Source organism: Camarhynchus parvulus, chromosome 18 (assembly GCF_901933205.1).
Source record: "Camarhynchus parvulus chromosome 18, STF_HiC, whole genome shotgun sequence".
NCBI lineage: Eukaryota > Metazoa > Chordata > Aves > Passeriformes > Thraupidae > Camarhynchus > Camarhynchus parvulus.
In genome coordinates, this window is record NC_044588.1 from 6,262,046 (window position 1) to 6,289,555 (window position 27,510).

The 27,510-nt window shown below is 49.2% G+C and overlaps 1 protein-coding gene across 1 annotated transcript; it reads left to right on the top strand.

The window, feature by feature from the left end:
- Window positions 1-1,250: 1,250 nt before the first annotated feature.
- On the top strand, window positions 1,251-27,237 carry LOC115911306 (heparan sulfate glucosamine 3-O-sulfotransferase 3B1-like). Its single transcript, XM_030962188.1, has 2 exons — window positions 1,251-1,834; window positions 26,232-27,237. The coding sequence occupies exons 1-2, from the start codon at window positions 1,392-1,394 to the stop codon at window positions 26,848-26,850; spliced, it is 1,062 nt and encodes a 353-aa protein (XP_030818048.1). The 5' UTR covers window positions 1,251-1,391; the 3' UTR covers window positions 26,851-27,237.
- The last annotated feature ends 273 nt before the right edge of the window (window positions 27,238-27,510 follow it).

Genomic DNA, 27,510 nt, shown 5'->3' on the forward strand with positions numbered 1-27,510 from the left:
CTGGGCACTTGCCAGTGGCTGAGCTGTTTTGAGTCCCAGTGATGACACCCCGTGGCCTGTCTTCCCCAGCTGGGATGGCCACTGCCTGCTGGTCCAGCAATCCTGGTCCAAGAACACTCACTGCAAGCTGCACCTCTATGGGTTATATTTATGCATCTTTTAATAATAAATAAATAAAAAAAAAAAACAGAAAAGAAAACCTGTCCAAATGCATTGGAGCTGTAAGTTACATGATTGCTGGGAGAATACTGGCTAAAGCACTTCCATGGAATGTGCAAAATCCCCATCCCTGGAGAACGCTGGAGCAATCTGGTCCTGGAAAGGAGGGTCCCACAGCTAATGGTATTGTGGCAAGGATCTCCTCAGACAGGTTCTCTAAGTCTGCCTTGCAGGACCTATTGTGTTGGGTTTGGTTTCTGTGTGTTACTCCTATAATGTTGACTGTGGCAAATCTCACCAAGAATTTTTAGGGGCCAGGATTTCAGAAAATACAGCACAACAGAAGGTGCACCAGATTGAAAAGCCAACTCATCAACAAAAAAGGCAAATCATAGTATCACAGCACAGCTTGGGTTGGAAGGGACCATTAAAGGTGATATAGTCCAGCCCCCTGCCATAGGCAGAGACACCTTCTCCTAGACCAGGTTACTCCAAACCCCGTCCACCCTGGCCTTAAATATTTGCAAGGATGGGCCACCCACAGCTTTTCTGGGCAACCTCATACAGTGTTCTATCACCCTCATTGTAATAAAATTCTCCCTAATATCTGATCTAACCCTGCCCTCTATCACTTTAAAACCTTTATCCCTTGACTGTGCTAAAAGGCTTGTCCCCACCTTTTTTATAATCCCCACTTAGATACTGAAAGACCACTATAAAGTCACCCTGGAAACCTTGCTATCCACGTATCTGGGGACAAGGAGGAGAAAACAATGACTGAGATGCCCCCAACACCATGATGCCCCCAGTGCCTGGCGTCTCCCTGCGGCCGCGGGGGCACAGGGCACGGGAGATCCCAGCCCGGCAGCCGCACGGAGCCCCCGGAGCCGCCCGGGGGTGCCCACCGGGCCCGCGGCCCCGACGGGGCGGCCCCTCCTCCCGCCAGCCAATCAACGCGTCCTCCGCTCCTCTCGCCCCGCCCCTCCTTATTATGCGAGAACCCGCGGCTGTGATTGGCCGAGGGCGCCGCCCGTCCCCCGGGCCCGCGCCCCGCCCCCGCCGCTCTGCCTGCGCTCCCGGCGGCGGGCGCGGAGCGGGCCGGGCGGCAGCGCCGGGCGGCGGCGGCGGCGATGGGGCCGTGCTGAGCCTCCGCGGGTGCCCATGAGGCGCCGGGCAGAGCCGAGCCAAGCCGGGCGGGCTCCAGCCATGCATCCCGGTGCGCCCGCGGGCACATGGGGCAGCGCTTGAACCGCTGCCTCGATGTCCCCGTCGCGTTGCCGCCGCTGAGGCGGAGGCTGCTGCTGCTCTTCATCATGCTCTTCCTCTGGCTCTACATGTTCTACTCGTGCGCCGGCTCCTGCGCCGGGCTGACGACCCGCGGGTCACCCGCGCCGCCCCGCGCCGCCCCGCCGCTGCCCCCGCTGCTGCCGGGAGAGCCGGGCGAGGAGAGCAGCCTGGAGGAGCAGCGGGCAGCGCCCGACGCCGGCAGCCCCATCTCCAGCTTCTTCAACGGCTCCGGTACCAAGCGGCTGCCGCAGGCCATCATCATCGGAGTGAAGAAGGGCGGGACGCGGGCGCTGCTGGAGTTCCTGCGGGTGCACCCCGACGTGCGCGCCGTCGGTGCCGAGCCGCACTTCTTCGACCGCAACTACGAGCGGGGACTCGCCTGGTACAGGTACGGGCCGGGCCGGGCCAGGGGCGGCCCCGCGGCGGGACGGGGCTGAGCGGGGTCCCAGCCGTCCTGCGCTCGCCGCCCCGGTGCGGGGATGCGGCCGCCCCGGGCTCCGGAACAGGCTGGGGAGCGCCCGAGGCAAAGAGTAAATGCTCAGCTAAATGCTTTCCCCCGAAAAAACAACCCCTAAAAATATAATAAACCCAGAGTGCAACTTGCGGTCCCCGTTAGCCCAGGCGGCGGCGGAGCGTCTGCAGGTTTTGCGCGAGCCAAACTCCATTTAATTTTTTTATCAAGGTTACATATTAATTTAATATTTTTAAACACTCTTATTGCGCTGTGCTTCCCGGTCTTTTTTTGGAGCGTACTTTTCCTCCAGCTCAGGGTGTTGCTGAGGGATGATTGGTGTGTCTTCCGGGTCTGCACGGGCTGGCGGGCGGTGCGCTCAGCGACCTCGTGTTTGCGGGGTTTTTGACCCGTTTGGGTTCGGGGTTTTTTTTTGGTTTTGTTTTTTTGGGTTTTTTTTGGGGTTTTTTTGGTACCCATTGGGGTGGGACTTGACCCGTTTTCTCTTTTTCACTTTTTTTGTGGGGGAGGCGAGGTGAGGAGGATTTACCCATTTGGGATTTTTTTCGCACGTTTGGAGAGGATTTGACCCGTTCCGGGAGCGCTGCCTGGGACTGGCAGGCGGCAGCTCCACGTTCCAGGTAAAACTTCCTCGCTCGCTGCCTGCATTCAGTCTCCGTTAACTTTCTCCTTCCCCGTAATCGTCTGTGGAGCTGATCGATTGCCCGAGGTCGCGATCGCCAGCCCGGCGCTGGACTGCGGGAGCGGTGTGGGGTGTAGCGGGTAACGGGCGCGTCGGGAACGGGATGAACCCTTTGCACTGGGAGAAAATTATAATTTTGTGGCTTGCATCCTGTAAGGATGGATGTAATTGTAAGTGATTTTGCGAGGAGCAGCCCGGCCCGGGATGTCTGTGTGCGGGTGGGCTCGGCGGAGAGGGCGGCGGTGGCTGCGGAGAACAAGCGCGATCTGACACCGAACGAGGGGCGACCCCCGTTTCGGTGCCTTTCTCACCCTTTTCCGATTGAAGTTTCTTTATCAGGGGTGTTTTGAATACGTCTTTCTACTAAGTGTTTACAGGAATGCCAAAGAAGCCGAGATGGAAACTTTGAAGCTAAATGGGAGCTGTGAAGTTACGATTTGTAACCTCTTTGTAGTCTTGAAACTCCCACCCGACAAGTCCGCTTAGGTTTGTCTTTTTTTTTTTTTTTTTTAATGTTGCCATCTCCCAGCAGTTAGTGAAATGAGTGAAGGATAAGATCTAACGAGGAGGAAGTATTTGAAAGCCGTTTCGTTTTAGGAAATTCTGTCATCTCGGTGGAGGCTGTAGCGTGTTGTCCCACGTCAGCCCAAATGAAACCTTTGTAAATTCAGCTGAGTTTAAAAATCTCCCATTTTGAAGGAGAACTTGTATATAACAGAGCAGAAAACCTGTCAGGATTTGTCAGCAAAATGGTGTTGTATGTGTTGAACTCTGTTTTTAATTAGGCACCTAAATTAGACCATAAAATGGTTGATTAATCTTTTACAAGTAGGAGGTGGAAGGGGAGAAGGAAAGAATAATCTTTATGATTGAGTTCATCTGTTATCCCAGATGTAGTGGGTGAAAGCCAGTATTTAAAGGATATACATTATTTTTAAATTTGGAGAACAGGTATTGTGTTTAACTTCCTAAAGCTTCACCTTATCAGCTGCTGAATTTTAAGCAGCGTGGGCCCTATCCCTGCAAATATACTGTAGTTTTTCATTAGTATCTTTGCAAAAGGGCTGTTTTAGCTGAGATCTGACAATAGTTGGGGTCTGAATGGTGATACTCTCAAGCAGCAAGAGATGCTGGAAGTCTTGTAATCAGTTGTGTGTGATTTACCCCGAAGACGGGAGTGTGTCTGGCTGTCTGTGGGACTGGGGCCTCAGTCAGCTGGGGGGGAACTAATTAATGCAAAATGCTTGGGAGAGGATGAAAACCAGCAGACAAGTTGTTATATATTGTGCATTATTTCTAACTTAATTAGAATTATATACAGAAGTTTGTTCCTATAAATTTAGTCATTAAAAGTCAGATCCTATAGAGTAGTAACTCCAAGCTCTTGCTGACTTCAGTGAATCTTGGCTTCCCAGTACTCCTCAAGAAAACGTTTATTTCTCCCAGACCTAATGAGGCTTTTATTTATTATCTTAGTATCAATAAGGAGATGTGTTTGTATCTTCTTGTTGGTGTTTCAATACAGTTGGATTAAAGATGCTGTAGAAGGTGTGTGGTGTCAGCATGGTGCAGTGAGCTGGGCAAGCCTTGTCTTTATTTTTCAGATGCTTTTGCTCAAATCTACTCAACTTTGGAACTGGGGAGTTACTGTGTCCTCAGTACTCAGAGTGCAGTGCAAATCCACTTGTCTGGCTTTGAAAAGATGAAGATAGAATTTTTGACCCATGTCTCATTTGAAGTGTATTTTAGCTAACTGACTAAATATGTTTATGTTTGTTAGGAGTTTTTGTTTATTTAAGTTGTTCCTGCCATCCAAAAGCTTTTTCAGATTTTCAAGACGGAGGGGCGTGAGACTTACTTGTTTAGCTTGTTGGATTCTTATTTTTGGAGGTGATTGTGATTAATCCTGTTTAACTACTTGTTTCTGCCTGAAGTTTTCATCTATTGAAAATAACTTTAGAAAGAGGAAACACAAACTTGTTCCTTGCTCCGTTTTCTGTCAAGTGAAATGAAATCTGTTGGTTTGTTTCCATAGTCTGGAATGCAGAACACCATCGAGTGGTGCTGAGTATCGTTCCTGAAAAGCAGGGGGAAACAGGACAAATTAAATGTTTTTTTTCAATAGTGAGATAACTAAAATTTGGTGGAAATAACTTTTGTATGCGCATTGCAAGATTCCCCCCCCCTCCTCCCCCGTAATGAATACAGCATGTTAACTGCTTCTAGTGAAAATATGTATTGTGACAGGGGAGGAATGGGATCCAGCCACTATTGCAAACTAATTTTATGAAGTGCCTTGAATTTTTGGATAGTAGAGAAGGTCCCTCTTTGTGGCAGTAGGGAGTTCAGCTCCACAGCCTGTGTGCATGTGTCTGGCTGAGCAGCCTCAGGGATGTCGTTGCTCTCTTTGAGGTTTACTGTACAACTTGGTGGAAGTGTTTCTTCCAAGCCTAGAAAATCAGTTGTTGAATTTCTTTTATGATTTTCTTCATTTGATTCAACAATGATGCATTTTGAAATGTCCTATGGACTTGAAAGCCTGTTGTCCTCTAATTATTGTAAGAAAAAATTATTGTCATTAGTGTTACATGTTTTGCTTTTTTTCTTTTTTTGTTATTATTTTCAGCCCAGTGGGCTGTAATGCCCAGTCCCTCCTGCCTTGGGCTGGGTGTTGTCAGCCCTACTCAGCATCACTGATTTATATTTCTGCTAGGAACCTCTCTGCCGTGGCTGTGCTGGCTGTAACTGCGATAGCAGGACTAGGCTGTGCTCCTCTCCTTCCAGCAATGCACCAGGGAGACCTCTTGTCCTTTTTTCTTCTTTCCTCTTATGGAAAATTCTTAAAATGCTGGTGCTTTGTCTTCCCACTCCTCCTAGGTTGCCTTAATTCATTGTCCTTGCTGTGACTGGGTGATTTGGATCAGCAGGATCAGGCCCTGTGGTCTGGTGGTGTGTGATAAACTGTTTCAAATATGCATTTCTTAGACTCTGAAATTGTTTGGACTTTAGGGTGCAAAGTGCTGCTTGAAAGCAATTCCTGAATTGTGAGAAACTTCCTTATTTTTTATATTTTTTCCCATGAGCCTGCTTTTTTTCCCCCCCAAGGAATGTGTGAGGGTACAAGCTGGTGCTTGCAATTGGCCAGGCTGTGAGCTAGGGAAGAATAAGGTTAAAAGTTTGGGGTGAAAGCCCTGATGAACAAAATCTTGAGCAAGGCAGAATTTTGCCCCTGTGTTTGGCCATTGTCTATAATCTCTGCTTTAATGAAGGTTTAATACCTGCTGCTTAATTGCCTTCCCAGTGATGCATGGACCCAGCAGCACAGACAGAACCGTGGTTGGTTTCCACTGAGTGTCACACGGTTTATTGGCCCCAGGAAGTTTGGGAACAGTCCTGATACTCCCAGCTGGATTTTGGGTGCAAATTACTTCATCTGAGCAAAGACTGGTTCCTCCACTGCATTCCTGTGAGTTGCACTGGGTCAGAACAAGCATCTCCTAAAGGACAGTTGTGTTCTCTGGGAAGGTTTTGCCAAAAATTTTGGTATTGAGATTTTAATTTCTTGATGTGAAAAAAAAATTAAAACTCAACTGTTTACCTTGCATTGTGTTGTGCTTAAGCAAGTGGGGACTTTTAGTGGCCCCTCAGAATGTGCATGGAGTTCAGTGCCCCCTTGGCCACTGCAGCGGCTCCCCATGACACGTCCTGAGCTGCTGTGTAACGTTGGGAGGAAAATGGCCCCCAAAAGAAGGGCTGGACTGCTATAATCAGTCAGCAAGGCCCTTGTGTTTGCATGGGATCATTCCTTTAGATCTGAGGAGGGTTGAGTTGTTCAAACAGATGGCGAAGATTATTCGTGTTGCTGGGGTTTCAGTGCACTGCTCTGTTTCAAGCATGTTGCCCGATATGACGCACGTGACAAGTTCTTCCCAGCACGACGCTGGGGGGATGACATTGTCTGTTGTGATCGGGTTTCATGGCCTCACCTGTTGAGCTGCTGAACTTTTCAAAGTTGACCAAGCGTTGGGGGTGACGGATGCGGATGGTGGATCTGCCTGGCTAATCGTGTTAGCGCAGGACCCCGTGGCCTGCCGGGAGCATTGTGCTCCTTGGCATGAAAATGATGGGAATGAAAACCCACGGGCTCAGCTCTGAGTTTGGGATTTATTACTTTTTTCTTTTCAAGTGGGTCATGGCAGGTGTCTGTAACACACCCCGAGCGTTGGATATCTCAAGGCACTTCCAGGCAAGTCTTTGTTTTTAAAAGCATCCAGCAAGCCCTGCGTGCAGTGGCTTTAGAAACTCTACCCGGACTACTGTTCTTTGGAGCTATATTTCCAATCTGCTGATGATAAGAATGTCCTGTATTCGGGCCTCTCTTGCTGCTGCTCTGTTCACTTCAGCTTGGGTTTGGGGCTATTTAATTAGGAAGAAGTCTAATTTAGTGACCATTCAGCACAGGATTCATGTCTCCTGGTGGTATGACCATGGGTGACCAATGGGTTTAGGTGATAATGAATGGGCCAGGGCCATGTGGGATGGGTAACATATAGGTTCAAAGAACAACAAATAGTGGGGCACGTTGTCTCAGTGGTGTAATTAGTGGGTCAAGGGCTATCAGCTATTACCTGTTGTCACCATGTGGTTCTTGAGGACAGGCTGGAGAGGCTTCTTCCTTGGTTTGTGGGAAATGACTAAGTGCTTGCTGGGTCCTGACTTGCTGCTGGTGACTGTACTGGGGCTTGCCCTAACCATTGCAATTCCAGGTCTTTCAGCAGCTTGCTGTATGTTTAATTAGCTTTCCAGAAACACCATGTACTTTTTAAAGGTACTCAACCCAGCAGCAGCCAGAAGGCAATGGAGTAAATGGACCTTATCTTAGCTTTCTTAATGGAAACAAGGGGTCCTGTGACAAAACATATTGATTATCAGCAGGCTCAGAGGAAAGGAGGGGTGAATTCAGGACAGGCGTTTGTGGTGGTGTAACTTTGCCTTCAAGGAGTTGCTCCCAGTCTGAAGGTGGTGGGAAGGAGTGCAGAGACAAGTGGGAAAGGGCATCACATTGTGTCATGGGTCAGGTGAGGGGAAGAAATGGAGGTCAGGAGCACAGTCCCTCTGTCTCCACCTAGGGAGAGCAGGGTCTGCTTGGCTGGGATGTGCAGTGTACCTTAGTCCATTCATAACAGTGATCCAGTGGGGACAATCTCTGCTGGTGCCATGCTGGCTTTGAGTATTCCCTGTGGTGGTTTTGCTCCTAGGAATAGCCATGAAGGAGGAGGAAATGAACTCAGTGATGATGATTTAGCATGTGGTGCCCCTGTACTGGGAAGGTCCAGAGATGAGGAGGGACTTTTGGGAGCTGGCTTGCTTGGCTGCCTGACCTTTCTTCCTGGCCCTGTGGCCTCAGGAATCATTCAGACAAGACCAGAAACTTTGGTATTTCGGACTTTAGATGATGTTGGTGGGAATGTTAGAGAAAAATAGGTGTACAGGTGCTGCTGGCAGATCTCACACTGATTTCTGGTACATGAATAATTCCATTTTTAAAATATTTCTGTCAAGATATGTGAGCATGGCAGTGTCCTGCCACGTGGTGGCTAGAGAAACTTTATTTAGAGAAAAATAATTCCAGGTTCTGCTCAATGCTTTACATCTGTGTTAACCTCCTTGGAAACGCCCTGGAAGCAGCCTGCTTCTACAGCAGTTTTGTTTTCTTCTCTCCTCAGAGAAAAGGGAGGGAGGAAGAACATCTCTATAGAGGGATGGTGTGACCTAGCCCTGGCACCAAGGGAGTCATGGCTCTGTTTGGCAGCAGGTCTGACCCAGAGTTTAATTTGCAGCCTGTCTGGGACACAGAGCAGCGTGGCTGACCCTGCCCTCCATGTGGCTTGTAAGGTGTCACACAGGGAGCCTGGCTTTGCTATCCCTGTGCTGGTGAGTGTCATCCTCCCTTGTCCTGGTCTTATTGTGAGTGTTTTGCTGATAAAATTCCATAGGTCAGAGCTGTAATTTGGCCAGTTTTCTCTGCTGGTACAGGGGATTTCTACGAATTCACCAAAGTGTCTGGTTTGTAATAAAAGTGAGCAGTTGTAACCTTTCTCTGGAACTGACACAGACTTTGCATTCCTGTCAATGCAGCAGGCAGCTCTTCCACAAGAGAGGGAGAATTATTGTGCACGGGCTTTCGTTTCATATGCCAATGTACAATATTATAGCTGGATGTGTGCATTTGACAGATCCTTCCTAAAAGTGAACACAAGGCCAAATCCTGCATTGCCACAAACGTGGTCCAACAGTACTGAGTATGACTGTATTCTGCTACACTAATTCCCTTTAAAAATACACTTTTTCATGTGGGAAGTTGACTCTGATGAGGAGAAGAGTCTTCAGCAGCATGTGGTGACAGAGACTGAACCAGGTTCCCAAACATGACTGTGTCTAAGGCAGTCCAGAACTCTGCCTAGGGATGGGCTCCAAGACCAAACCCTTAGTGTGTATCCATGTCACTGTGCAGAAAATATCCCCACAGAAACCAAAATCTGTTACAATTATTAACTTCAAAAAAGTATCTTGACAAGCTTTATATTAAAGCCCCAAGGTTTCAGCCTCTTTTGATTATCAAACGCAAACTTGCGTTAAAGCTTGAAAGTCTTGAAACTTGAAAACTTGAACTTCAAGTGTGGGTGAATGGCACAGGGAGGCATAGGAAATCTTTGGAAAAGTGCTCATTCAGTGAAAGGGCAATTGTGCTGGGGTTATGCTCCAGTAGTATTTTTGATTTGGAATGGGGTCCAGAGGCTGAGCAGGCTCAGAGCATGGATCCTCCTGTCTCTAGGGGGAGGATGAAACCCCAGCGTCTTCCTAATAAAGTGCTTTGCTTCTTCACTGAGCTATGAAATATTAAAAAAAACCCCAAAAACTGGCAAGGCCTGCAGCTTTGGCATGCCTTCCGTTTGTTTTTTTAAAGATGTATTAGACTTGGAAGGAAATCAGGAGGTGTTGGAGTAAACAGGAGGTGTGTCCCAGCCCTTCGGTCCCGGAGTGGCTGTACACGGTCCTCAGCTGTTTGTACACAGGGCCATGAATGCTGTTGCTAAACATGAATTGCAGAGTGACCCCGTGACTGTGCTGTGCCCCGTGTCTCTGTGTGTGGGAAGAAAGGTGCTGCCTGCCACTGAGGTGCTCTGCCTCTGCTCTGAACCCCTGCACACACCTCTGGTGCCATGTTCAGTGAATTGTGCTAGATCCAAGCCAGTGTCCCGAGTGCTGGGGGTTCCATCTTACACAAGTGGGTTGGAATGGAGCAAGCTCATGAAGGGCTCACCTGTGACCAGTGGGGCGGTGGTAGATGTCTGGGTGGCTCTGAGCATTCCTGGACTCCTGCTCTGACTTTACTACGGCTGGACCAACCAAAGCGAGCTACAAAAAGCCAGGCAGCCTGGGCATTGCCCCTTGTTGAGGACAAGCTTAACAAAGCCCATTTTCCCTTTCCCTGCAGTGCACTGACTTACTGCAACTTAACACAAAACTTGTAACACCTTTTTTTCCTCCCCTTTTAATTTTCCTCTTGAGCTGGTCTGGTAACTAATGAGCCTTGGGCTGTCTGCATGGCATTTGGAAAAGCAGAGGGAATAGCTAATACAGGGTGTTGAGCAGGGAAGGAAGCCTTTAGAGGAGATATCAGCCTTGCCGAAGCAGAAGTGGAATAGCCAGTTAGGATTTCAGCCTGGGTTTGCTGCAAGCCCAAAGGGGCCAGGAGCTGCTGTGTGCCCTGGTAATTGCAGAGGACAGGCACACACCGGAGCCTTGGCCAGCTGCCCTGGCTGCGCTGCCACTGCTGCCTCCCCCTGGAGATGATTCCAAGGTCAAACTGCTCAATGGAGTGTAATAATTAATTGGGCTATATATAAACAGAAAGCTCATGTGGTCCTAAAGTAGCTTAAGAGCCTGTGGGTTTCCTCTTCTCCTCCTTCCTCCCCACAGTCTTCCTCTTCCGGGGCTCCTCTGTGGGCGAGCCCTGCAGTTGTCGCAGGCTCGGCTGTTCCAGCAGCGCTCACCAGTTGGGTTAAGCAGCTGCACAGCTGGGTCAGAGCCCAGAAATGATGGGGGCAGAGCAATGCCTGCTCCAAAGCTCCTCTTGCTTTGAGACTCAGTATAGCAAGAGCTAAGCTGGACAGCTTGTTCCCAACATGGGGAACATAGGGAAGCTACAGTGTGGGGTCCAAAACCTCCCTGAAGGCATATTTGTGTGGCATTTGCAGAATGGAGGGGAAGAATAAGATGGGCTAGGTTTCCTGGAAGAGCTACAAAAACTTAAGTTTGTAATGAGGCTTGAAGCTAAACCCAGACAATTGCTTGTCTTGTGACTCCTGGGGAGCTGAGGCTTGTATGGTATCAAAATTGATAATGCTCTTTTATTCATTTTCTCACGTGTTGATATAAAACTGGTTGAAGCTCTCTCCAAACTCCAAATGTAAAAATTTAGGGATAACATTTGTTTAAGCTCTATGTTATTTTCAATGTATCTGCAGAAACATCTTAGTGAAAATTAAAAATCAGATTTCTTAATCAAGCATTAGTGATTATATGCTGTCAAGGCAGTTGGAGAAGGGCAGAGCAGCTTCCAGCTCTTCCAGATCAGCCCAGGTTTTACAGCAGGGGTATATACATGCCCTGAACCCATCAGCAAAGTCTGGCCCTTGGTTTTGCACAGGGAAATTCTTGAAAACCAAAGAGACCCCATGTCTGGCTCCAGGAGTGGGGCAATGAGCATCGTCACTGCCCATGTTTGCTCTGGACCCTCCTCTGCTGCTTCCTAGGACATTTCCTGATGCACATCTAGGAGACTGAGGGCCACCACCAGGGTGGGGACTGGTGGAGGAGATGCTCGGGGTGATGGGCTCCATGTGAGAGGCTGTGTTTTGGTGGTGTAGGTTGTTCATCTCCAGCTCCCCGGCTCTCCAAGGCAGAGCTGACTTCTGTCACTTTTCAAGCACTAGACTGCATCTACATCCTGGAGATGGAGGCAGAGAGAAAGGACTTTGTGAGGCTCACAATGGAATCCCAGAGCAGTTCAGCCGGGTCAGAGGGGGTTGTGCTGTCTCTTTAAGAACCCAAGGGTGTAGAGATCAAAGGTGTGGGTGAGTCAATTACAATTCACATTTGGTTCATCCATATGTTTGGGTATTTGAAAAGCTTCAATAGTCACCCATTTTATATCTCTTATGCCCATTGATTTGTTAATCTGACACTTGGTTTCATCTGAATAATAATAGCTGTCATTCAGAGTCCTCAGTGTTCAGGGAAAAGTCATTTCACTTGGGTTGTGCTCTAAGGCCTTGGCAGACTGGTCCACGGTGCTCTTTATGTACGAGGGCTTGAAAGACCTGTAGATAATTCAGCCCCATGGCTGGCTCTGGAAGGAAATTGGCTCTGAATGAAAGCAGGGTGGGATGCTGGAGGTTGCTGGAGAGCTTTGGCACGTGTAGTTTTACTCGTAAAGTCCTTCCTGGTTGTCACCATAGCCATGGACCTGCCATGGCAGTGCATGGGGTGTGAGGAGATGGCAGGGTTACACACAAAGACAGCCCAAGCCATCAGAAATGGCAAGCAGGCCCTCTTAAGTAGCGCCTGAGTGCTCTGGACTAGATCAAATCACTGGTATGGCCATGTGAAGTCTCTAATTATGTGAATACCTTTTTAATGAGAAGCAGTGCTTTGCATCTGTTGTACTTGCAGCAGAGCATTCCACCAGCTGAGCCTGCTCTTTAAAGAGCTCTTGGCTGGGTGTCATTGACTGTTTATGACCACGCCAAGATCTCAGGTAATGACTGAGCAGAAAGGCAGTCTGCAGACAGACCTGCTCCTTCATGTTTCCCTAATTGGCACCTGTCTCCCTCCTTCACTGGGAATTTCTCTCCTTCCCAAGGCTGGTTTGGTTCCTTCTGCTTTACCTTGAGTCCTGCAGTGTCATTGGGGATGCAGGGATCTGGTGGCACCACAAACCTGCAGCCTGATTGCCTCAATGGACATGCTGGATTTTAGTCCTGGAAATTAACTGTATTTTCTCTCTTGGATGCTTGATGTGAGGTTTCAAAGGGAGGGGAGAGGGTTCATCCTGGCCTGACTAGAGATGTTGGTAGAATAAATCTTATTTTGGACAGATGTCTCACTGCCCTGGTCTGTTTGTCACAGAGAGATCTTGATTTCCAGCACTACTCCTTTATGAGAGCGAATCACAAATCCATTAACAAATGAGTTGAGGTGACAATCCCATTTGTGCTAAAATGCATTTAGGGATCAGTACTGAGAGGATCACCGGTGTATTAATTTGCCAAGTCTTTTGTTCCAGTGGGTGGCAAAATTAGCTTATCCCAATGAGGGTCACACTGACCTGGCCAGTGCCCAGATTAGTGATGGCTGGGGTTGGTGCCACCCCTCCCTTCTGAGAATGAAGCAGGAGACTTTCAGAAGTTAATTAGGTGTTTCAACTGAGAATAAAGTCTAAACCAATTTTAAATACTTGACCCACTCAATGAGATGCTAAGGGTAGTGAGCAGCTGGTGAGTACAGGACATGCTTGGTTGGTTGAGCACCCTCCTGGTTTTCCTCTGATGGATTTGTTCTTCCCTGCTGTTACTGGCCACGGGAAAGGTCCTCTGATGGTCGGAGGGGCACCCCCTTTCCTCTCCCACAGCTGAGGAGAAGCCTCAGTGCTGCACAGTTTCAAGGTTGGTTTGGGTGTTGCTGAAGAGGCAGGTGGAGTCATGCAGCTGAGGGTTGACAGAACCTTGTTGGCATTACTTGGCCTGTGAACATATGTAGATGATCAGAAAGGGCAGGAAAAACCATAACTTTCTTTCTTCATAATGAAAATGGAAAGCTGACTGTTTTCTGTGCTGTTGTTTTGAAGGTCTTTGCTGTTCAGGTGGTGCTGGATGCCCGTTGGATCCCTTTTGGTGCAGAAAGTGAATTCCTGGAGATTCTGCATGGCTTTTTCATAAAACTGTAGATGTAAATGTGTCAAGATTTGTTTCAAGCCTGGTCTGGCCCTGGCACCCTGTGAGATCCCTTCCCACATGCTGTGGAAGAGCTAGTGGTCTCTGGTTCAGATGTGATCTGGAAGTTGTTCCAGAGCATGTCAATGCACAGAGAAAAGTGCTGCTGGGTGAATAAAGTGTCCCTGCTCCCCCTCCCTGCTTTGTTGTGTCCATGGTGAGGAAGAGGAGCAGGAGCAGAGCTGCCACCAGTCCCTTTTTGGGGCTCTGACTCAGCACAGTGTTTCAAGCCTGACTTTGGCATGTCTTACTGCAAGGGTAGACAAATCACAGGGGATACTCCCCCAGCATGAGTTATGATCCAAAGGGTGAGAGCTGGGGTGTCACTCAGGTCTCCAGAGTCTATCAGGAGGCTTTTTTCTCTAATCATGGCTGTAAAGACCCAGAGTAGGAAGGCTGGGCTTAATTAGGAAAGATGTGTGTCAAGGTGGCAAACAAAGTCCTCCCTGTGCAAATGCTGGGCCACTCGTGCAGGTGTTTTACAAAAGGCAACATTATCAGTGTAACTCCTTACCTGCCCATGCAGGCACTCAGATTAGGGCATTTGTTTCTGTGTTGGGGAAAATACAAAAGACCTTCCAGCAGGGCTGTGATTTATGAACATTGCATTAGGGGAACATGGTCTTACCTGTATCTTGCTGGAGTGGCTGTTGACTTGTATTTCCTTTTGGAGTTGGCTCTTTGCTGTGTGGGTTGAGGTTTTTTTCCCTCTTTCTAGCAGAGTTGGAGCAGGTGAAATGTGGTGGCTTGGCAGCGCCCCAGAGGAGAGGCAAAGCCTGGGAAGTTCATCTCCTTGTAGTGCTCTCCTGGGTAGAAATTTGTCAGGTGTTTCTGAGTGTCAGCAGGGGTGGACCAGGGTTGGCCACTCACATTCAGCTGCTTTTTGGTGGCTGGAGAGAGGCTGCTGCCGTGGTCACTACAGGGTTACTTCACCAGAAAGTTGATTTATGAGTGTGTGCCTGGCCCAAACCAGAGGTTGTTTCTGTTGAACCAGCTCCTTTTCTGGGAAACTGGCAAAGTTCCCTATTGCAGCACAGCTACAGAAGCAGTGTGGCAGTGTGTTGCTGCCGTACAGATGACTGGGGGGTAGGAGATGTGACCATCTCCCCTGCATTCGTTACACCAGGTGTGCTCTCTGGGTCCAGATCGAGGTGTACCCTGCTCACTGGGCTCCCCACCTCCAGCATGCAGCAAAATGAGTCACTGGAACAGGGCCTGGAACAGGAGGTGCTGTAGGGACGAGGCTGGTGGGATAACCTCCTGGGGGCTACCTGGATTGGGAATACCTGCAGGTGTCCTAGCCAGGGGCAGGAGCCTCAGGGTGCTCAGGTGCAATGAGCCAGGAGGATGTTCTGGTCCACGTGCAGTGGTGGGTAGTTCGACCCTTGGATGAGTTCTGGTGCCACTTGGTTTGGGCATCTAATTCCTGAAACACCTGGTGCTCCTGGGACAGCAGCAGAATGCCAACAGGCTGTACTCTTTCTGCAGTGCCAACTCTGTGTGCCTCAGTACCCACTTCTGCCTCCCCCAAATCCCAGATCCTCACATCTCTGGGGCTTAACGTGATTATATTGCTCCCTTAACTGCAAGAAATTATTTTCCCAATACCTAGCAGGAAGAGAGATGTCTTGAAGACCTGTAAGGAGCAGTGCCCCGGGTGGTTTAAGTCTTTGAGAGGATTAGTGCTGTTGCTACAATTAAGAGAGCAAATTGGTGGGTGTGGGAACTGTTTGGGGCTGTGGACTCGATGGCTGAATGTACCACCAATACTGGCTGGTGCTTCTTCCACACTGGGGATTTGTGCCTGAGCCTTGGTGGCAGGGAAGGGGTGAGAGGGAAGAAGCTGTGGTGTGAGCAGTGGGCATTGGTGCCTCTTGGACATGTCTGAGTGGCTGCTGTGGGGCAAGAAAGCTGGCAGCGAGGTGTGGGCTTTGGCTGGGACTTGTGGGGACAGCCCAGTTATTCTCCTGATGGCGTTGAAGCCAAACCCCTGAGATCAGAGTCTGTGTTCATGTGGACTGTCTTAGTCCCACAGCCTCTGCTGCAGGAGACCTTCCTGTCACCTGGGTACCATGGATGTGTTTTGGATATCCCACCCTTATGATTTCTTCGTATGCTTTTAAGCCTCTTCCAAGACAGGCTTCCTTTGCTTCCTTTGCACAGGCCTACTCTGAGCGAGCAAACTCCTTGCAAGATCTGTGGGATTTTTGGTTTTTTTTTGTCTCCACAATTAAGCCAATAACTCCAGACCCTGATTCTCTTACTTTGCTGGCTTTTCTCTGGACAAGGACATTCTGTGCTTGCAGGTGCTTACCCAGTCCAGATGCTGGCTTCAGCTTCTCATGAGGGCAGGACTGGTGCCACTTAAGTAAAGCTGAGTTCAAGAATTCATGTCTCTGCTGCAAGGATGTGTTGAACTAGCACTCTTCAAGAGCAGAACTTTGTCTTGCAATGAGTCTGTAAGTGGATCTATCAAATCTTTACATAGTAGGAGGTTAGTACACATAATGTTAACTCTAGGGTATAAATTCTGGAGGGAGGAGAAGGTGCTGGTCTTTCTGGTTGCAAAAGTGTGAGAGGCAGAGGCAGTCCAGAGAATTTATTTTTTACCAGGAATGAGTTGTAAGCACTGAAATCTCTCTGGATGCCTAAAATTCTTCCTCTTTCCTCCCTTTCAGGCTGTTGTCTGTTTACTTTATTGAGAAAAATGTTTCTGCAGCTTTGCAATAAACTCTCACACACGGTGACAGTAATCTTGGCTTGTTTCAAGCCTGCAGCTGGCGCAGCTCTGGAGCAGTTGCTGATTTCCCAGAGCGAGCAGAGCTGAGCTGCCTGCTTCTGGTGCAGGGCCTGGGGACTCACACTGGTGGCCTCCAGGTGCCAGAAGAGAGGGAAGAGGATTACACCGGTGCAACTGAGGCGCTCCTGCAGGGATAAATTGCAGTTAAACACTCCAACGGGGTGTATGAAGAGCTGACGTGAAGCAGGAATAAAACACACCGTTTGGTGTAGACAGTTGGTGCTGCGATCTGCTGATAAAGGGGCTTTAGTCCCAGTTTGTCAGTTAGCTCAGTCATATTTCCTGCTGAGTTCAGGGGATTTTTCCCCCTTAAATCATGAGTTTCACAGAACTTCCCTCTCCCTGCTCTGCTTTTAAACAAAACCAGTCTTTTTGTCCTTTTTGGGGGAAATGGAGACAGATTAGAGTTATCTCACATGACTTGACCGGTGGGCAGCACAGCCCGGTGATGCTGGGCAATATTCTAAAGAACTCACCCATGAACAGCAATTAGCTTTTAATTGTGGCACTGCCGCCTGCCCGGGGCTGCCGGAACAGCACCGGGAGCTCTTTGTGGCCGGAGCGGCACCAGGGGGACCCTCGGCCATGAAAGGGGAGCGGCGGTGACCGAAAGGGATAAGATGCTCATTTCAGCCCCACCCCCTTACTGCGCTCAAAAGCTCTTATTTTCAGAGCAAAGCACTATTGAAGCATCGGGACAATGGAGCCCAAATCCTGCTGGGGGAAGGGAGATGCTGGCAATTGCATCTTTTGTTGCTTTTCCTTCTTTATTTGCCTATGGCCTCCCCCATCCCACCCCTCCAAGAAATCCACATAGACGCTCGCTAGATGATAATGAAATCACTTTCTTGGGACCTTGCTAATAGGATTATAATTATTACTGGAGATGAACTGGAGTGAATAGAATATTTACCATTTCATCTTAAATTATTGTAAATCCCTCCAAAGCAGCCCTTTGATATGTAAAGTGCTGCTCCTCTCCCCCCGGTGAAGATAATTATTTAGTGGAAGTTCAGAGCTTTTAAGTATGGTGGGGAGTAGAAAGAGGCTTCCATGTTTACATAAAGAGAAGAGGAGGGCCTGTGTAATGAACTGGGGATGTTGATGAATATCTTGCCTGGCTCCAGCAAAGGAGGAGGGAAAGTTCTTGCTTAGCAGTTGTAACATCTTGCGCTGTTATTTGGGCCAGAGGTAAAAAAATAATTGGAAATTTAGGTCTTCCTAATCCACATCCCTGCAGCCTGTGTTCAGTTGGTGCTTGACCTACCCAGTGACAGTGGCAACATTCTGAGTTTGTTCTGTAGAGCTGGAGGAATTTCTATTGGAGGAATGACCAGGTAGCCTGGGCATCCTCAGCCTGGCAGAGAGATTTCTTGGGGGAAGGTATGGTGCTTGCCAGACTTGGAGCTAGGCTGCAGATGGAGGGAGGGGTGGACTGGTGAGATGGTGCAAGGACTGGGGCTATGATGTGAGGGCAGGAGCTGGTGGAAATGGGCAAAGCAAGGAGCCTTGCCTTGGATGGGCTGTGCATGCAGAGGTTCAGGAGAAATCATAGAAGGTCCTGGGTTGGAAGGGAACTTGAATATCCCCTCATGTCATTCCCCTGCAGGGATACCACCCACTAGACCAGATTTCTCAGGGCCGCATCCAACCTGGCCTTGAGCACTTACACGAATGGGGCAGCCACCTAGACAAGCGTTTGGAAGAGATCAATTGAGGATTGTTAGGTAGACGAAGTGCCTCAGGCAAAAGAAGGCCTCTGGAGCTGAATTTGGATGGAGGCTGAGAAAGCAGTAGGGGACAGCATGCTGCTTGCCCCATTCCTGCTCTGCCCTTTCCCTCCTCTGGCTGGGGCTGGAGATCCCCAGGCCACAGGAGAGAGGGCCACAAGGAGAGCACTGCACCCTGTGGGCACATTCATGTTAGTGTCTGCAAGGAGAGTGCCCTTCTCTCGGCTTTCCAGGGTGGTCTCCGCTCCTTGAACCCTTCCTCCCAGAGGCTGCCCTGCATGGAGCATGAGCTCAGGTAGGATAGGGGATTGCTCCAATCAGCCACCTCCAAGGCCACCTTCATGCCCTTGCATCCTTTGCCAAGGAATAGGCATATCCCAGGAGCGATGGTGACATCACCCATCAATGGCCCAGGAATCCTTGTGGAACCTGGGCTTCTCTATTGTGCTTCCTGGGAAAGCACAAGCCTCCTCTGTGCAGACAAGACTCCCACCAGGTGTTTCGGCTGATCTAAGTTATTACTGCTCTGTAGGTTGCAGCTGTATGGTACACCATATGTGACACTTTGATATAGAAGGCAGCAGCCCTGCAAGGGATGGCATGTCATATCTTGGTTATGAGACTGCTTCTAATTAACCCATTTCATCTCGTGCAGTAGGGGAGGCATGTGGGTGAGAGTTGTGTTTCGTCTGGCACAGGGTGGGAGGCTGCCTTTGCAGCAGAGGCTGGTGGAGCTTGTTGTACCCATCGCTGTTCCCAGAGGCACAAACCCTCCATGGATCAGGCCCTGCTTTGTCCAGGTTGGTGCTCAGATGCTGCTGCCAACTGTCTGTTCAGCTCTGTGGCTGGGTTAGCTCCCCATGTCCCAGCATAGAGAGGGTCAAGCCTCTGTGGTGGCTCCTAGGTCTGATTTGAAGGTAGTGACTTTTGAAGAGGTGTGTAAAGTCTTTTATTAAAAAAAAAAAAAAACAAACAAACCTAAACCCCAAAAATATCCTAAACCATGATATTTGCTGTGGTGTGTTGCCCCCTCCTTGGGGCACTTCTTGCTTTGATTTGCCAGGGCCGTTTGGTGCGTCCTGGCTGTGCCACGTGCAGTGGGGACAAAAGGGCCATCTGCCACTGCCCTGCACCTCCCCACTCCCCAGACCTTTGATGGAGTTTTTCATCAGCATCAAAGGAGCTTAGATCAGGCTCCAGAGCCAGACCAGAGCCTGTTTCTGTGGGGCACATGGTGATGCCACCCATGGCCACCAGCTCTTTGGTCCCATTGAAGTCCCAGAGCACTTTCATCACGGGTGCTCTTCACACACAATTACTGTCCTCTCCCTTCTTTAATCCCCAAAATTCCCCAACAAGTGAAGGGCACCTAGCAGATCTGGGGGCAGGGAGCATGGAGGGTGAGAAGAACATTAATTTCAGGCAGACGTATTTTTTCCTCCTTTCCCTCCTTCTTCACCTACTCCTTCCTCACCCCCAAACTTCATTAATTCCCATCATCTGGTTTGTGTAATCATCGTGGCGAGTGTTTGATGGAGCTGGATAGGGTTACATCCATTTCAAAAAGGCCGAGGCTGGTTCCCAGCCGTTCCCTTTTATTGTTGTATAATTTGCCAACCCAAACAACAGACTCCTGCTTGAGACAAAAGCACACATGTTGCTCTTACCACTGGTCATAAAAAAAGCGAGAGACTGCCTGCTACTGTACAGGTCTGTGGTGCAACAGCAGCTGAAGTCAAGGAAAATTTTTTGGTAAGATGATGTATCAAATAATAAAGCAGCAAGCACTTACACCCCCAAAGAAGAATTTGCTATTGCTTCTCTCTCTACTTCTTCCTCTTCCTCCATCTCCCTCATTGCCCTTTCCCATTGCTGTCACCAGAAAGCAGAGTCAAAGCCAAGCAGGTAATTTTGAAGCCAGTTGGCCTGTGTGCTGGTGGCAGGGTTTGTGATGCAATTAAAATGATTTTATTTTATATTTATTTTATTTTATTTTAATTTAATTTATTTTATTATTTATTTGTTTTCTTTCTATTACTTTAACAGTCTTTCCCAGAGCTGGTTATGTCCTTGCTTTTAAGGAGTATTGCTGGGATCCAATGGCTTTGTGATCAGCCGTGCAGGCAAGGGGACCTGACAGGGTCAGGAGGGGACCAGCGTTGTGGCCTCAGGAGCTGAGCTGGTGATGCTTTGGGGTTTTGATTGATGAGCATCTGAGCTCTTGCTTGTGCTCAGGTGCCAGTATGTGCTACAGCTGTGTGGTTTTGATCCAGCCCCTGGCTGCTCTTGCCAGCACTGTACGTTTTTCCTGCTTTCTGACAGCAACATGCTGCCTTGCAAACTGGGAGCAACTGGGTATCACCTAGGCAGAGGGGATGAGCTGTAAGGCAAAGCTACCACCAATGGAGGTACCACCCCATCCTTCTCTGGGTGTCTACAGCTCTTTTCCAAGATATTAGAATTAACCTGCTCTGCCTTAATTTATTTATTGATATGGGGAGGAGAGAAAAGGCAGAGAAGCAGCAGGAACTAGAGTGAGAATTAGGTGTTGCAGTAAAGCCCTCCTTAAAAATGTTTCACTTAAGATGACAGATGGACAGATAGACTGAAATGAGCCCTTTGGCTTGGTGGGATCCTGACCAGAGCAAAGCTGACCAGGACCATGCTGAGATGGGAACAGGGTACCACACTGCCCCTGAGCTGGAGACAAGGCAGAGGGAGATGCAGCATACTGGAAAGAATCAGCTTCTGAGGGGATGCAGCTTTAATCTCCCTCATCTTCTGCACTTGGCTCCTCAGAGATGTTCCAAGACTGAACAGGCCACTGCTGGACCTGTTTTTTTCCAACCTGTAAATTAAAATGCAGAAAAATCTTAAATTCATCACGTGCATTAAGTTCTACCATGTTCTGGGTTGTTCTGTTACTGGCTGTACTTTAGCTTGGTGTTACTCGAATTTGTTGGAGCAGGGGGAACATCTCCCAGAGTGGTGCTGGGTAGCTCTAGGGGCTGGATAGAAATCTACCCAGCATGAAACCTTCCTCAGAAAGAAAAGCCCATCGCTCAGCTCTGGAGCTCCTGTTGGGCAGCAGGACACCTGAGTGAGCTGGGCCTTGGCTGGGCAGCCTGGTGGTGACCCCAGGGGCAGACGGTCCTGGCTGCAGCCCGGGTTAGCCCTGCTCCAGCAGAGCAGGCGGGTTTATCCCAGCAGGTGCTGGCCGTGGCAGGAGGTGCATGGGGGGACCAACAGCCGTCCCCAGGGATAAAACCAGACACCACAGCTGTGCTCTGCCCTGCACTGGTCTGTCCTACCTGTGGCAAATAATGCAGCAACAGGTTGTGGGGGTCCTCTCACCCCCCTGGCATGTTCCTCCTTGAGAAGCAGCAGCAGATTAGCCTGGAGCCCCTCTGTGCGGACAAAAGCTGCCACAAAGGGCATTAGGCTTCAGGATTGGATTACCATGTGGCCACCTGTCATCCCCACTTTGTAAATTTATCTCACTCTGGGTCTGATTTTCACATTGGAGAAGTTTGCACTTAAAAAACCCCCCACAAAATCCCCTGCCCAGTGCCTTTCCAAGCAACAGCCTGGCTGAGTTCATCTTAGTATCCCTTCTTATTCTGGGCTTCAGAGCTGTGTGGGGCTGGGGATTAGGGCTGTTTGAATGAAGAGAGCCTTTATTACATTAGTTTAAGTGGTTAATAGGTAAAGTAGGCCAATCCATCTTTAGACTAAGCCTATCACTTCGCCTACGAAGGGTGCAGGCCTCACCGAGGAAATGTTCATTAAAGGAAAAGCTTTTCCTCTGTCCCTCTTGACATGTTAATAGCTCAGGGTTAGGGGCTTGCTCTTTGCCTGTGCAAAATTCATGGCTGTGCAGAATTCATAGCTGTGCTCATGCAGCAGCTCCCTTCCCTTGCTGGGACCCAGCTGCTGGCAGCTCTGCCCTAGTCAGCAGTGCTGAGCCCCACCAGTGCTTGCTGGCTGGGCTGGGTGGGGCATGAAGGATGCTGGGAGTCTGCTGGTGCTCCTCATCCTCATTTCCTTCTTCCATGCTCAATAAGCAGGTGCCTCGTCCCTTCCCAAGCAGGGAAGTGGGGATGGAGTTCAAATGACAGGTAGAGGCAGTGCTTTTGTGCTGGGACTCTCTGCTGTGGGATGTTCTCAAGGCCAGAAGTATTTGTGGGTTTGAAAGGATTAGACAGTTCATAGTCACTATGAAATAGGATGATTTGGATGCAGATGCTGTCTCCAGAGGTCTTTGAACTCCAGGTTGCCAGAAGGCAGGAGGATAACAAGGAGGGATGGCTTGCCAAGGTTTTCATGCTGTATTTTCTACTACAGTTTCCACTATGGCCCTCAGTGGTGTCTCTGTCCAGCCCTGGGGCCCAGTTGAGCTCTCTATTTCCCACAGCCTGGCTCCCTCTCTCATTTCCCTTTGCTCTCCTGTATGGACAGCAGTGGTAGCTGCACCTCTGCCTTTCTCACCTTGTGTCAGGCAGTGCTGGCAGGAGCTGCCCATGTCTCCATGGTGCCTGAGAATCCTCCACGGAAACAGAGGCTCCACAGTGGTCACAAGCTGCCGGGGGTGATCTGTATCCACCTGAGCTGAATGCAGGTTTCTGCTGGACCCCACTCCTTTCTCCCAAGGGGCTGCACCCCGTCAGGGCACCATGGCTCCTCACCATCACAGCTCCTCTTTCCCCTCCCAAAGCAGCAGCTGTAGTTTAGCATGGCCCTTGCTGTCTTGGAGCCCCAGGAGCAGATATGCTCAGCTCTGGATCTGGTCCTCCTCCCACCAAAGTGTATGTCCACTGTGTTCTGTTGGAGCTGCAGTGCTCTGCTGGGCCAAGTTGCCCTTCTCCAGCTGTGGCTTGAATGGGAATAAATTCTTCTTCTTCTTTCCATCACTATGAGTTCAGACCAGCCAACGTATCAGTTCCTTCTGTCCCTGAGGCTCTGCTGTCTCTGGCTGCCAGGATGATGGATGGTGCCTCTGTGGGAGATTATGGAAACCATGGGAAAGCTCCCACAACTGACATGCCCATGCAGTAAAACTTTGCTTTCCTGGACGTGGTGTTGTCAGAGGTTCAAATGACCTCTATGGGCCACAATATTTGGCTTCTCTTGCAGCTGTGTTTCTTTCATGCAGCCACTTTACAAACAAAGCAGAGTCTGAGACAATCTTGAGGGTCTCAGTTTTGGGCTGTGCCTGGCACCCATGTGATACAATGAAGGGAGAGCATGAGCAGGGGCCCAAGGGCTGTTTTTGGTGGATCCAGGCCTTGCACATGGGATGAAGGTTCTATTTCTACCTCTGCTCACCTCAGCCTGTGTTGGCCAACCTGAGGGCAGTAGGTGTGTCAATGTGCCTTGTTCTGCTTTGCTTGCTGTGATGGGTCACCAGCAAAATGTTCTTAAATTGCCAGGAATTTAGGCCCTCTCCAAAAATAACAATCTGGGAGGTTTAGGCTTGCCCAGAACTGAATACTTTCAGCCACAAGTGCAGTGTGGGCCCAGGAGATGAGCTGCTCTGCAAAGGGGCTGATGCCAGGCCAATGGATGCCTCTTAGGTAAAGAGTTACTCCCTGCTTTCTTCCACTTAGGGTGAGCTCCTCTGTATTTGCTGAAATGCTAATTAAGAACCTGTGTTTCCCAACTGAATCAACTGACTTGGCACTGCATCCCCAGCAATTTCCTCCTGTTTCACAGCCCTGCCCAATGCCTTTCTTGTGCAAGGAGGGGAAAAATAAACCTTGCATCATTCCCATGAGACTGATAAATACTGACTGTAGTAGTCCTGGAGGAGAAATCAGTCCCAAAATGCAGGGCCCCATACAACCAGCAATCCAATGAACCTGACCTAAAGCTGAAGGGCTTCAGTGGAACATGGGCAACCTGAGAATGTTTTGGGAAGCTTTTTCCTCTCTAGGCAGGTCCCAGGCCATTAAGGACTTCATGGGTGGAAAACAACCTCTTAAATCAAGCTGAAAAGCAGTTGGTGGCCAGTGCAGGATGTAGAACTTGGGTGTAATGTGGCCATAAAAGGGGACACCACTTAATGAGCAAATGTTGAAATCTACCTCAGCCCACGACAAATTTAAGAGTTGCTCTGAGTGTTATTGACTGGCCCTATTCTGTGACAGCATTATGGGGTTGCAGAGTTGGCCAGAAAGGCGAAGGATTAGTCAGAGTTTTATTCTGGTTGCTGGTTTTGGCACACATACTAGCTTCTGCCTTCCAGAAGCTCTCACATCCCAGGTATCTGGTAGACCAGCGTGATTTTTATCTGCATGTGAAACTCCACTTGTGTGGACTTGAAATCCCAGCCTTCAGGGTTGCCACCACCTCTGGCCATGACTGGAGGTTCCACAAGCTGATATCCCCTTCCTCCACAGTCCACTTTGTCCATTACCACTCCTATCTGAGTGCCATGCAGGTCTGGCACAGGGATTGTCTCCCACCTTGGGACTGTGGAGAACGGGCTTTATGGGCACAGCTCACAGGGAGGATGGAGGTGCAGCCCCTGGGTGCCCCTTGCCAGTAAACACATTGCACAAAGGCAATGCCAGAGGCTGGTGAAGTAAAATACCAGGTACAGTGTGAGCTCACCAATGGTTGCATAAACAGCTACTGACCAAATTTCATAGACATGGGATGATTTTTCATGCAAACAGACCTCTCATTCCTGGATCCCCTGTTATTTGCCCTCGGAACAGACTGGTCAGCTTTCTTCCCTTGCATTCTTAATAAGGGCAACCATTGGCTTTAGCACAAATTATCAGTGGCTGTTTTAATTGCAAGAGCCCTGGTGATCTTTGCTGTGGAAGCATGAAAGCAGTCAGGGAGGAGGTGGCTGTGGGAGCAGCCTCTGTGTGATGTCCTATGGCTGAGGGAAGCACAGCTTCAGGCTTGCAGATCACACGCTGGCTGCTTATTTCTCTGTGCTGGGTGGATGCTTTGAAAACTTAATCAAGTTTTATAACTTTAATTTCGTACTTGACTCCCCTTTTGCCTTTTCAGCTGTCTCTCAACCCAGAGCAAATGAATCCATTAGGGCTATAAAGGGAAAGAACTGGCAAACGGTCTAAAATATTTTAGCTTGCTTAGTGAATAATAGGAAAAAATTACTCTTCCTGCTTCATGCCACTTCCATCAGTTCTGAAAGCTCCCTACTCTTTCCCCATGTGGTTAATTAGGAATAGGTAGGGAGTAAGGTGGAATTGCTGGAAGCTTTAAGTTTTAAAAGTACTTTATGAAGGTATGTCCTGCCCATGTACTGAGGTTGTGTTCTCCACAGTTGTACCCCATATCCTCACCTGCTGTAACCCGTGGGGCAGTGCTGGGGTGGGGTTGTCCTCATTGTCTCTTGGACTGGGATGTGCTGAAGATGCCACGGGCAGCTGTTGATGCCCTTTCTTGCTCATGTGAGGAAACAAGTGATAGGGAATAGTAAAGCAGGGGGAGAAACTGGATACAAGAGGACACCTGTGAGTGAAGTCCTGCTGTTGGCAAGCCAGAGAAAAATTGTGCCCTCTTGCCTGAATTGGGAAAAGTTTTGCATTTGGAATGCTGAGGGAAAATGAGGTGGACATACTCTAGTGATCTCCTGCTTTTCTGCTGTACCATCCTCTCATTCCCACGGAGAAATGAGCTCTGGATTGGGGCTGAGGTCTCAGTGGTGTAGCCATGAGCCAAAACAGCCACCTCAGGTGCAGCTCAGGACCCATCCTGACCAGTCTAGAGCTGGTGTGGTACATTCAGCCATGCTCCAAGCACAGAGTGTAGCTCAGCTAATCCACTCATGAATAACTGGGGGATTACTCAACTGGACTTCTAATACAGTGGCCTTTAATAATAATCCTCCCTTAATCCCTAAATCAATGGGAAATGGATTTGTCTGTATGATCCAAATGGCCTGTGAAGGCATTCTAGGGAGAAGAATTCTTGTGTATCTATGTGTGAACATACCTGTAAATGCATATGGATATTTTTGTTCCTCTTCCTTGTCCTTCTGACCCATGTCTGTGTGTTTTGCTGGCAGGGAGCTGATGCCCAGGACACTGGAGGGGCAGATCACCATGGAGAAGACCCCCAGCTACTTTGTCACCAAGGAGGCCCCAGCCCGCATCTCCTCCATGAGCAGGGGCACCAAGCTGATCGTGGTGGTGCGGGACCCCGTGACCAGAGCCATCTCGGACTACACCCAGACCCTCTCCAAGAAGCCTGACATCCCCACCTTTGAGAGCCTGACCTTCAAAAACAGGACTACAGGCCTCATAGACACCTCGTGGAGCGCCATCCAGATTGGCATCTACGCCAAGCACCTGGAGAACTGGCTGCTGCACTTCCCCATCGGGCAGATCCTCTTTGTCAGCGGGGAGAGGCTGATCAGGGACCCCGCGGGCGAGCTGGGCAGGGTCCAGGACTTTCTGGGCCTCAAGAGGATCATCACGGACAAACACTTCTACTTCAACAAAACCAAGGGCTTCCCGTGCCTGAAGAAGGCGGAGGGCAGCAGCAAACCCCACTGCCTGGGCAAGACCAAAGGCAGGACCCACCCTGACATCGACCAGGAGGTGGTGCAGAGGCTGAGGGACTTCTACAGGCCCTTCAACATGAAGTTCTACCAGATGACAGGGCAGGACTTCGGCTGGGACTGAGCCTGGCATGGGAAAGTCCCCTGTTATTACTTGCCCAGCACGGTTTGCTTATATAAAGAGATATATATGTATGTAAAATGTACAGAAATCTATTTTATAATAATTTATTTTTAATTCCTAAGCAATTAATTCACTAAGCTGCCTAACCGCACTGGCTAGAACAGTAGCCTGTAACCTGTTTAACATTCCACAGTGTTTAATTCTAATGTCTCTCCTTTCTTTGTTTTTTTGCCCTTCTTCTTTCTCTTTGGTTTGGTTTGTAACAGACAGTGCTTCCACTTTTCCTAAACAAAATTTGTATTTAAAAATCAAAAGGAGGGAGGGAGGGAAAGCACAAGTTTATTTTTGTTACGGGTATCTGGCCTTTATAAATGGTTGCTTTCCCTATTCCAGTGTCCCAGTCTCTGCTCCACTGTTGTGCTCCCTCACCCCACATTTTTCTGGCTGGTTCCATGGCCCGGGGGGGTGTTTCTCTGGGGTGGGTGGGAGGAAGGCTGGGCATCCCTGCACCGCACATACCTCTGCTGAGCAGCAGCATGTTTTCCCAGTGGCCTTAGCCTGGGAACCCCAAGCCAAGGGCTCCTGCTCAGGATTGCCAGGAGGGCAATGTGCTCTTTTTCCAGCAGAGAAGCTGCAGAGCTGGTTGCATAGGCAAAGCTC